The sequence below is a fragment of the Centroberyx affinis genome, unplaced genomic scaffold (assembly GCF_046629955.1).
Source record: "Centroberyx affinis isolate AG114_WGS23_722 - 3 ecotype Tasmania unplaced genomic scaffold, CSIRO-AGI_Caff_v1 ptg000331l_1, whole genome shotgun sequence".
NCBI classification, from domain to species: Eukaryota; Metazoa; Chordata; class Actinopteri; order Beryciformes; family Berycidae; genus Centroberyx; species Centroberyx affinis.
The window spans coordinates 240,323-252,434 of record NW_027279006.1 but is presented as its reverse complement, the minus strand read 5'-3'; the positions used below and the strand labels follow the sequence as shown (position 1 = coordinate 252,434).

Here is a 12,112-nt window from a genome sequence, read left to right as displayed (position 1 = left end):
AACTGGCAAATTCTAAACTATTTTACCAAGTTCTTGTCTCTGTTTCTGGTTTCTCTTTAAGCTTAATTGTGTTTAAATCAGTTATTTTTCCCCACCAGTGTTTGTAGGTTTTTTGCTGTGGAGTTCATGACTGCTGAATTATCATAGAGTCATTTTAGAGTGCGTTTGTGTTTCTCATTTTAACTGACATTCTCTCTCTCTCTCTCTCTCTCTCTCTCTCTCTCTCTCTCTCTCTCTCTCTCTCTCTCTCTCTCTCTCTCTCTCTCTGTCCCTCTCTCTCTCTCTCTCTCTGTCAGGTGCTGGATGGTCTGTTGGCCCAGTATGGAACCGTGGAGAACTGTGAACAAGGTAACGGTAACTTCATTCTCACTGGACCCCCCCGGCCTATCAGATGGCCCGATATTAACTGAATAAACCAATCAGCATGGCATTTATTAGGTGTTGAGAGCATATGCCAGTGTGCTCTTGCTTCATGCTCCGCTAGCTGTGTTTAAAAAGTGCTTTCCCCATTGGAGTCGAGGGTAGAGACAGCTGTAAAGTAAAGAACACCAAGGCACTCTATTATGTGCAAATTTAAAGTCACGCTGAAATGAAAATTGCTTTTTTTTTTTTAGCTCATTCTATCATATTATAGACCTATTTGACAATTTGTGCCAAAAAATGTCAAAAATGTTGTTGTATTTATGTCAAAATCTCATTACTTCCTGCAAAATGGAAAATCGTTAGTGATGACTTAGATTAGATAAACTTTATTATCCCACACGGGGAAATTCAATGCGGTGAGACAAACATAGAAACACAAAAGACAAAATGAGATAAGGCAAGACACAGTAAAAAAAAAAAAAAAGAACAATCACCATTGTCCAATCCAATCCCCAAAGCCAAAGACATTGTGTATCAGGAGGCGACATAAAAATTCCAACCAATAAAACATCACAGATTTTTGAACAATCCCGCCCCTCTGCCCCTCCCATGAAATAAAACAGTTTGTCTCCCTAACTGATCTCCCATTGGTTAACGCTTTTTAACGATCCCTCCACACATTAAGTCCCGCCCCAACATCCTGTTTCGACAGGAAATCTCAAAAATGCGATTTCAGAGGGTTCTGTTTGAGTTTTGAACGTTTTGAAGGACTTCATTGCTCAGAAGTCATGTAACGTGACATCTGTACATTAAATGTGTTCTCAGTGTGTGTGTGTGTGTGTGTGTGTGTGGCGATATGCACATCTTAGTGAGGAGACACACGTCCTGATTTAGACTAAGACAGGTGTAATTTAATATAAAAATCCTGTCTAGTGCAGCTTTAAAAAGCCACCGTAGCTGTTGTATACCCAAAGAAGACATGGCAATAATGTCTCTCTCTCTCTCTCTCTCTCTCTCTCTCTCTCTCTCTCTCTCTCTCTCTCTTTCTCAGTGAACACAGAGAGTGAGACTGCGGTGGTTAATGTTACATACGGGACCCGGGAGCACGCCAGACAGTAAGTCCCTCCCTCCTGTCGTTTCTCTCTCTCACTCCACCTCTCCCCTCTTTCTTCTCCTTACTCAACGCTCTTCTCTCCATCAGTCAGTGTTTCCTCTAAGAGGATTCAGTTTTTCACCGGTTCCTTGGTTAGTAAGGCCAGAAGACGTTTTGGGACTATACTGAACCCCTTTGGGGGCTGTAGGACTGTTTTTTGATGCTGCATGTAACCTTGTTTTTTCTGCCGTTTAGAACCTTTTTAATCTTAATTTAATTTTAATTTTTAGTGCTATATGGCAACAAAATTCACCAGATTATATACCTTTTTTGGTGTTACACAACTTTTTTTTTGTGTTATATGACTCTTTCTTGTGCTGTATGGACTATTTCGGTGCCATAAAGACCCTTTTATTGGTGCTGTATAGAAACTTATATAGACCTATTTTTTGGGGGCTGTACAGAACCTTTATTGGTTTTGTATGGACTGTTTTTTGTTGCTTTATGGGCCCTGTTTGGGTGCTGTGTAGAACCTTTTTTGATTCTGTATAAAGTCTCTTTTGGTGCTGTATGGAACCTTTATTGGACAATATGAAACCTTTTTGTGCTATATGAATATTTTTTTTCTTTTTTTGGTGCTTTGTAGAACATTTACTTGGGGGCAGTGAAATACTGGATTTTGTCTCCCAATAAAAAGGTTAATTCAAAAATAATATACAGTAATTACCATTTGAAAATTTTCACACATACTAATATAAAATTATCAGTAGGACACACTGAAAACAAAATGTGCTACCTTTTAAAGAAAGTCCTTGGTTAACAAAAATGGTAGCACTTTTACTGGATGATGAACTGAAAAAATATTCCAAACTGGTCATAAGGCGTTTTGGAATTAAAATTTTCAGTTAGAACTTTTGTTTGAAAAAAAAGTGTCTATCTAGCACCAAGTAGTTTCTAAATAGATAATCAATATATCACTAAGAGAAATTCCTGTGACATTAATTTACCATAGTAGAAGAACTGTTTACTGGTTTAGACAATGTGATTCTCATGACATCAGACCTGCAGGCCTCATAACATTTTACTGTCTGGGACCAAGAAACACATGAACAACAACTGAGACAGACTGACATTCACCTTGTTACTTTTATTTTCATCAAATTACCGAAGGTCTTTTATAGAATTATCGATCCAAAGAATTGTAAATTACAGATTTCCATTAATAATCGCAAACTAAATTGCAGTTGGATTTAAAGCAGGCTGACCCTGTCTTTTTCTACACTCCACGTGTGCCATCTAGTGGCCGTTTGGATGAACTATAGCTTGAGACTCCACTACATGCACATGAGTCTTATAGCTGATGTCCCAATAATATTTGGGAAAAGCTGTTTATAGGCATCTATCCTACTACTATTACTACTTTTACTACTGCTACTACTACTACTACTACTACTATGACGACTACTACTAGGCTACTATTATTGTTACCCCATTGACAATAATAATAATCACAATGTTCTGGATAAATGAAAGACTGCACAGACAGAAAACTAAATACATCAAGGCATCAACATTTATTCCTCAGTAATAGCAGTGCCATTATAACTGAAAATGCAGCATAAAAGAGTTTTAAGTATTTAAATTAAAATGCAGAAAGATGGTATTGATCAGTGTAACATGACAAGTCCTGTATTCCTGTATATGTCACTCAGTATATTTTCATATGCTCTGTCCCTCTCAGAGCCATCCAGAAGCTGAATGGATACCAGTTTGAGAACAACGCCCTGCGCGTCTCCTACATCCCCGACGAGACCTCCGAGCTGGAGGGGGGCCAGCGGGGGCCTGATAACGGCCGTCGCCTTGGGTACGGGTCCCGCGGCGGGCCCCGCGGCGGGTCCCCGGGCTCTGGGATGCCCTCCAAACACCAGCACGCCGACATCCCTCTGAGACTGCTGGTGCCCACACAGTATGTTGGAGCCATCATCGGCAAGGAGGGAGCCACCATCCGCAACATCACCAAGCAGACACAGAGCAAGTGAGTGGCCACTGTGTGTGTGTGTGTGTGTGTGTGTGTGTTTACATGTATATTTGTATAACTCTATGACAGCTTTACAGAGAAATCCACAATCTATTGATGTTGTCATACTAAAGCTACATATCATTTTTTAATGGTTTCAAGGGCCCAAGGGACATGAAACACACTCAACACATACAGTAAATGTGTAAACTTTCAGTTCAAGAAAGATAAATGTAAATATTAAAATGTGGTCCGCAGCTGTGCTATGCTTTTGAAAAGTTTTTTCTGCTGCAAATGTGGTCACCTATTTAATTCAGTCTCTGTGAATTGACATGAACACAAAAAACAACATTCAGTCTTTTATGAGTTCAGCTGGGGTTTGTTTGCGTTGTAAGTTGGGCTCTGAATCGTTGCGAACCGCTTAATACTGGTTCAGGTTCTGATGACTGAAATGCAACACAGGTTCTAACATAATACATTTTCCTATACTTCTCTATATTGAATGATAGCACATTTCATTATGTGACAAAGTTCATTATCTTTTGTGTTACATTTGTACACGTCATTTGCATTTCTAATCAACTCAGGCTATACTCAGTTGATTTTCTCAATTAAAACGCCCTTTGATAAGAGGAAAAAAAAAACACTTACATCCCATTCTGAGGAATCCAATATTTTAAAGGTTCTCGATGCATTTTGATGCCATAAAATCAATGTCAATAGTACTAAAACTCAGTACACTACTGTATTCTGGTTTTCTGTTGATAACTAGCCGTGCTTGTAACTATGGTTAACTATCACCATACTGCCTTTACAGCTGTAGATATACAGTATACCATTCTGCATGACAGCACATAGTGATTTAATGGTCTATATGTGGAGTGACAGGTGAAGTCTACTGTCTATTATATGTCTTGCACTGTGTGTGAGGTCCTGTTGTCCCTGTACCATGTGAGTCTGTATCGACTGTGTTACTAGCAGTTGTCAGTAAAATTAAATTGTCAGTGTAAATTAAATTATGAAATTCATTACAATAACTAACTCAAGAACAGTACGGCAGTTGGATTGTTGATTGCAAGATTTCAAAATTTAAATGTGTATCATCACACTACTGTATTGCACTGTCAGTAGGTTTGTAGAGTATTGGTATTATCCTGTATGGACCTACATATATACACATATTCATCTACATGTGTTCACATATATGTGCCAATGTATGTAGGTTATATGTGTATGTGTGTGTGTATATGTATGCATGTATGTGTATGATATGTGTGTGTCAACAATTATGTGTTGTATTATTATGAATTATTGTATGCTTAAATGTTTTTAATGTGGACTCTTGGAAGATTAGCCAATGGGCTAAAAGAGATCCAAATCAAATCAAATCAGTCAGTATCTCCCTGCACCAGTGTCAATGACAGATTTCTGTACATTTACTGAACTTGGTGAACAAAGTGATTAATAAAATGATTCTGATTTCTGTTGTCGTTGCAGGATTGACGTGCACCGCAAGGAGAATGCAGGCGCTGCTGAGAAGCCAATCAGCATCCACTCCACCCCTGAGGGCTGCTCAGCTGCCTGCCGCATGATCCTGGACATCATGCACCAGGAGGCTAAAGACACCAAGACGTGAGTGTAAAACACCTAACATACATTTCATAGAGGTACATGACAGCAGCATGATCTTGGACATCATGCATCAGGAGGCTAAAGGCGTGAAGACCTAAGTGTAAAAACATGGGGAGTGCATGCTTTAGATGCACATGTTAGTAGCATGATCCTGGACGTCATGCGCCAGGAGGCAAAAGACACCCAGAAGCAAGTTTTAGAGAACTTAATTGCATACTAACAATGTTAAAACTGATGAATTCATGAAGACAGATGTAGATTGCTGCTAGACATCATAAACCAGGAGGCGACAAAAACCCAACACTATCAATCTATCGATATCAATCTCTCAAACATGCTAAATGTGGAATACTTAAAGACAGAACAGTGTAATGTAATCCCCTACATCATGTTCCAAGATTTTAAAGACACTAGCCACGTTAGATTGATTGTCGTGACACTATAAAGACATTAAAGAGTTAAAAACACACTGCACTAACGTAGTACTCATGAGATTTTCACCTTACACTTCTTTTTGTTAGTCGCTTGTGATATCGGCAACTAGGAGCTTAAGCTTATTTTGTTATTTTGCTGTTGTACTCATTGTAAGTCGCTCTAAATGCCGGAAATGTAATTTGCAAAATGTCACATATTGCACTGAGATGTGTTTCTCCCCTGCAGTGTGTTTACTCTAAAAGGATTTCGTTTTTCACGGGTTACTTGGAAGTAAGGGGAGATCTTTTGGAGCTAATCAGAACTTTTTTTTATGTAGGTGCTGTGTAACTTTTTTTGGTGCTGTCTGGAACCTTTCTGATGCTGAATAGACCCTTTTTGCTGCCATATGAATTTTTTTTTCATTGCTATATGATACGGTTCTGGTGTTATACAGAACTTTTTTGTTTTATGGACCTTTTTTTAGTGCTACATGGACCCTTTTGTGGTGCTGTAAAGACGCCTTTAGTGCTGTGGAGCCTTGTTGGTGCTACAAGGAACCTGTTTTGGTGCTGTAGAGAAACTTTTCTTTGGTGCTGTATAGAAACCTTTTTGGTGCTGTGTAGAAAATGTTTTGGTACTGTATAGAATCTTTATTGTGCTATATGAAACCTTTTTGTTCTATATGGTACTTGAAATGTTGGATTTTTATTTTTTTTCAATAAAAAGAGTTAATTCCAAAATGACATGACTGTTCCTCCTCTGCAGTGCTGATGAGGTTCCTCTGAAGATCCTGGCTCACAACAACTTTGTCGGCCGGCTGATCGGGAAGGAGGGACGCAACCTGAAGAAAGTCGAACAGGACACAGACACCAAGATCACCATCTCCCCGTAAGACACTTTTTGAGCGTTCTGTAGGGCCTAATTCAAGCAAACATCTGTGATGGGATTTGCACACTTAATAACCCTAATGACCTCTCTAACACACACACCATCCTTTTCCTCTTAACACCCAAATCAAGTTCAAGCTTGAGACTTTATTGTCCCTAATGGGGACTTAAGCTTGCTTCATTACCATGAATCTGCCATGGGACTGCACTGAATCTGTCATTATCTTTATTCTTATTACTAACTACTACTACACTACTGTGATCCCTCTCCTACAGTCTGCAGGACCTGACGCTGTATAATCCAGAGAGAACCATCACAGTCAAAGGTCCTATTGAGGCCTGCTGCCTGGCGGAGGTGGAGATCATGAAGAAGGTCAGAGAGGCCTACGACAACGACATCGCTGCTATGAATGTGAGTCTGCACACACACACACACACACACACACACACACGTGTACTTGAACCCCCATGCGTTACCAGGTGGTTTCTAACCTGTGGTCTTCTCCACAGCAACAGACCCACCTGATCCCTGGACTGAACCTTGGCGCGCTGGGCCTCTTCCCCCCCTCCTCCACCATGCCCCCACCGCCACCTGGAAACTCCACCCCCGGCGCCCCCTACGGATCCTTTGGGGTAAGGACACCCGCTCTGTAGCCTGTAAATTCCCTGTGGGAGAAGTCAGCGCCACCAGCAGAGGGCAACATGATGACTTTCCCTTCCCTTTACACACTGCTTTTGTGAAAACCCCCTACCTCCAGTTTCCTGTTTATAGGATCTATGGGTTGAGAAAATTCTACAGGCCTTGAGCTTATGAAACCTATTTGAAACTCAAAAATGCATGGCTTGACAAAAACAATGCTGTTTTTCTTAGTCCCTGAAAAGTTGATACTTTCGAGATACAAGGTTTTCAACCTACAGCAGCAACGTGGTGCCCACTATTACTAAAAGTCACATAGTCGAGACTAAATCAACTTATGCCTGCTCTTTAAAGTGCTTTGGCCTGGTGCGCACACTCCCAGCTGCATCTGCATCTTTTTAGTAATGTGCCCTATACCTGTACCAAGGTGCACAGAGCACGATCTGATATTGTTTAGCTAGCTTGTTCTCTGTTTTAACAAATCTGTCCCTTTCTGTTGCATTCTTCAGTATCAGATTGCAGTTTTTCATGGATTTTTTGGCAGGAATTCATGGTTACATTTATTTGTAGTCAGTGGAAGATGGGTCATAGGCATGCGGGTGGTGGCAAACTTGCTGCACTATCGTTGTCAATCTTGGATGATTTGTATAGCGGCAGAACATGCTCTGCATAAAGTTCTTGATTGCACTAAGATGAGTGTCCATTCTAAGATAAACACCACCTGGAAAAAAAATACCTAATGTCTGCTTGTACAAAATCTTGCTTGCTGGCAAGATAGAGATCTGCTTTACTATAAAAGTTCGGAGTCATCTTATGGCTTTTGCTTACAAAATAGTTTCTATTTTCTTGAATATTGACTGATCCATTTTTTTGTTTGGATCCCCCAGTACTGCAGCACCAAATATTCTTCCTGGGGTCTACACAATGAATTCCAGATGTCTTTTTTTTTTTTTTGTCCCAAATGAATATTTAGTGTTTTGGAATAAAACCCATGCTTTGTGTGTGTGCAGGCTCCAGAGCAGGAGACGGTGCATGTGTACATCCCAGCCCAGGCAGTAGGAGCCATCATTGGAAAGAAGGGACAGCATATCAAACAGCTGAGCCGCTTCGCTGGCGCCTCCATCAAGGTCTGTACTGGAGACACATATCATACAGCTACAGTAGAAAAGAATGGAATGGAATAACATAGAGTAGAGTTGGGAAGAGTTGGACAGAATGTAAAAGAATATTATAGGATAGAATTTAATACAATAGGAATGGAATCAAATAAAATGGTGACATGATGTATTTGGTAGAAAGTACAACAGTTTGATATGTGTGTGGGGGGGATGTATGTAAACGGGAATCTAATCGAGGCATACCCAAAATTTAAAAAGGGTGCGCAGTGAGGCTGAGCTTTTCCAGAAATCATGGCAGCCTTATATGGGGACGAGGAAAGTCTGTCAGAGTCTTATGTCAGCGTGAAGTGAAGTCAAAACAAGTTTGTGGAAATCAAAATAGCTGCTGGCGTGTTTCAGCCATCCAGGCCTTCCATCAGGTCGAAACAAACAGGTGTGGAGAAAAAATTGCAGTGATTAAAATGGGACTGGATTATAGGAAAGGTCTGTAATCTATTTCTTAAGGACTGGAAAAGTTTTGGCCCTCAAAGTAAAGATCCTCTCCTCTCCTCTCCTCTCCTCTCCTCTCCTCTCCTCTCCTCTCCTCTCCTCTCCTCTCCTCCAGATTGCCCCAGCTGAAGCTCCAGACTCTAAAATGAGGATGGTGATAGTGACAGGACCCCCTGAGGCTCAGTTTAAGGTAAACATTAAAAGAACATCGCCAGCTCAACACATCATTGAATCTAGCAATGTGTCTTACGTTCTTAATTGTTTTAAGAAAATCATTTAGTGAGATAATGCAAATCAATTGGTTTCAAGACATTTCATGAATCTAGTGACATCTTGACACGAGTGGAGTGATCTTCCTTACTTCTACTCATTTGTTAAAAAAAAATTGAGAGTGCAACTGCAATGGAAAAATGGTATTTGTTTTACTAGAGATAAGATTTTATTAATCAATACAAGTTTAAATGACTTGTTAAGCATTTTTGCAGTGCTTTATGTTTAATTCTATGGAGAAATAGCATTATTTTCATAAATCTTTAATATTCATCAAATTTAATTAGATGGTATTTTGAGTTCAAATATTGAAACCATTTTTAAGAAATACCTTGGAGTGCATGCTCTATCATTAACAATTGCAGTTTCGATTTGCATTTTGATTTTACTAAACTGAGAGCAAATCAAGCCCTGCCCTAGCTGGTGTAACAAACTGCTGCTGGCACAGTATTAATATACATTATTTGACTCTGTGTCTCCCCCTGCAGGCCCAGGGCAGGATCTACGGCAAGCTGAAGGAGGAGAACTTCTTTGGGCCGAAGGAGGAGGTCAAACTGGAGACTCACATCAAGGTGGCTGCTGCCGCTGCAGGGAGGGTCATTGGCAAGGGAGGCAAGACGGTGAGCCAACCTAACTTTAAAGTCACAATGCCCAGTACATCCACAGTCTTCTATTGTTTGGATGAAGTCGAAATCGCCCAAAATAGAAACACAGTTGAATACGGAGATGCAAACATATTTGTGTATACTCATGCTGCTTTGTTTTGTTTGTTTATTTACACTCCACATCAGCGAGGGCACATGAAGATTAAAGAGGCAACTGTAACCTAGGGAAACCAGAAATAGCTGTGACTAAAACTCAGAGAACAACAATAACAACAATTACGGTGGTGAAAGAGTAACAAAACATGCTGAGGAACACTGAGGATTTAGAAGCAGATTTATTATATATTGTGCTGGAAAAAAACAAAACTCTAGTCTTGAAACAGCTCATTTTGAAGTGTTGACCACGAGATGTTAACATGGAGATGGAAACAAAGTCAAAGAACCAGGACAAATGTGGGCCTTGTTTTTTTCCACAAAGGTGTCCTTTTGTCAGTAAAAACCTGCCAAAATTCATACCAACCAGCACTTTGACAGCAGTCACCCCAACCACATTTTCTCAGCCGGTCCGGGTATTTGAACCTACAACGAGCCAAGCATAAAGGCCATCACCTAATGTAACCTGGATTTGTGTCACCAGGTGAATGAGCTGCAGAACCTGACGGCAGCCGAGGTGGTGGTCCCCAGGGAACAGACCCCCGATGAAAACGACCAGGTCATCGTCAAGATCATTGGACATTTCTACGCCAGCCAGGTACACCTCTTACTCTCCCGCTCCATCCGTTAGCCTCTACTCATAAGCATGGTTCAGTGTGAAGAGTGTTTAAAATCCACTGTTTGAAAGATGACAGATGGATTTGAAGGTTATGGTCGGGGTTCAGTCTGATATATGCTGATAGTGGCTGGGGAATATGATGGTCAGGTAGGCCATATGGCTGAATGGTTTATTTATTCTTCACAACAACAAATATCACAACAGGTGCCCTCCACCCAATGCATGCTGGGTTAGCCCCCCCACGACCCTGAATGGAAATAAGTGGTTAAAGACAATGAATGAATGAATGAATGAATGAATGAATGAACAAACAGTGAGTATGAAACTACATAACATGCGGTCATATGTGTATCAGGGGTGAACAATTATTTTCTATTCTTCTTCCTATTCTTGCCTGGATGTTTTGTGCAAAAGATCACTCACTGCTGTTTAGGAGCCACTTTTGGATTTTGTTCTTAAGTTTTGATTTGTCACTTCCTGGGGGCAGAGAAGTGTTCATACTAGAATTTAATTTGGGCAAATAAGGTGAATCTAAGGGGTGGGACATTCTCTGTTGCAGCTCCACTTGCCTAGTGCAGCTTTCATTTTCAAACCATCATCAAACCATTCTCTCCCCTCTGTATTCTAGTTGGCTCAGAGGAAGATCCGGGACATCCTGACCCAGGTAAAACAGCAGCAGAAAAGCGGAATGGGCCCCGGCCCCGGCCCCAGCCCCAGCCCTCACCCCCAGGGCCTCACAGAGATGGGGGGCCCCCCACAGGGACTGGCTCAGGAGCATCAGCCACGCAGGAAGTGAGGGCCCCCGCCCACTCATGAATGATGTGGGGCCCCTCGCCTAACGGACAGACAGACAGATACATGGACGGACGGATAGACGGATAGACGGACAGACGGACGGACGGATACAGGAGTGCGACACACGGACCCAGCGATAGACAGGGAGAGATATTAAGAAGGAGGGATTACGCCCGATAGAGAGAAAGATAGACGTTTAGAGAGACGAGGAATAAAAACAAAAAATGAAATGAATAAAAAAAGAGGATTAAGAAAGAAAACTTGAGAACAGAGACCAGATGCCAGGCCAGAAGAAAGACTGATTGAGGATGGAGGGATGATGGGAAGGAGGGATGGAGAGAGGGAGGGGCGGTGTCCTGCTAGTGTGCCTTGGTAGGGCTCCAACCAGCTCCTTGACCTCGTCTGCTGCAACCATTGCAGATCTGAACGGCACTGGACCGGTGTAAACAATATGGCTGACATTTTTCTCCAAGTTAGGACGGAGCCTTACTGCTGTTGCTTACACCTGTCCACATGTGTTCAGATCTACCGCAGTGCCTAGAGGGAAGAGGTCGGCTGCTACAGCCTCTGGGAGGAGAGATCTGTGTTTTCTGAGACACACTACAGGGGCCCGTTTGTCCCTCTGTCGCCCCCTATGGACCTCTCCAACCATCTGCAGTCAGTCCTATATTTTAAGGGTGGTTTTTTTTTAAAGATAGAGATATATGTATAGAAATGTTTTATTCAGAGCTATTATTGATAGAATGCAGTGAGGCGGAGCCGGGAGAGGGGGCGGGGAAACTGCTGCAGCGGCACAGGGTAGGTCAAGGGTCAGGCAATAGCCCCACCCACCCCTAACCCTAGCCAATGAGAGTCTAGAAGAGGGGCCGCAGATGTTAACACTGCTCTTTGAAGACCTCTCCGACTAACGGAGGGGTTAGATGAAAAAAAAAGTAAAGAAAAAAGAAGAAAATATGAGGTTGTAAATATATAATCTTCATGTAAATGTTAAGAAATGCTGCGTCTGGCCGCCTTGCCTTT

The 12,112-nt window shown here is 41.5% G+C and overlaps 1 protein-coding gene across 1 annotated transcript; it reads left to right on the top strand.

Annotated features, from left to right (window-relative positions):
* Positions 1-296: 296 nt before the first annotated feature.
* On the top strand, positions 297-11,386 carry LOC139641003 (insulin-like growth factor 2 mRNA-binding protein 1; the record flags this gene model as incomplete). Its single annotated transcript, XM_071515210.1, has 12 exons — positions 297-348; positions 1,415-1,478; positions 3,198-3,491; positions 4,971-5,105; positions 6,285-6,407; positions 6,683-6,818; positions 6,917-7,039; positions 8,054-8,170; positions 8,766-8,840; positions 9,409-9,540; positions 10,163-10,276; positions 10,926-11,386. Coding segments are annotated over 12 exons (1,533 nt in total), but the record flags the coding sequence as incomplete, so codon positions are not given.
* Between the last annotated feature and the right edge of the window lie 726 nt (positions 11,387-12,112).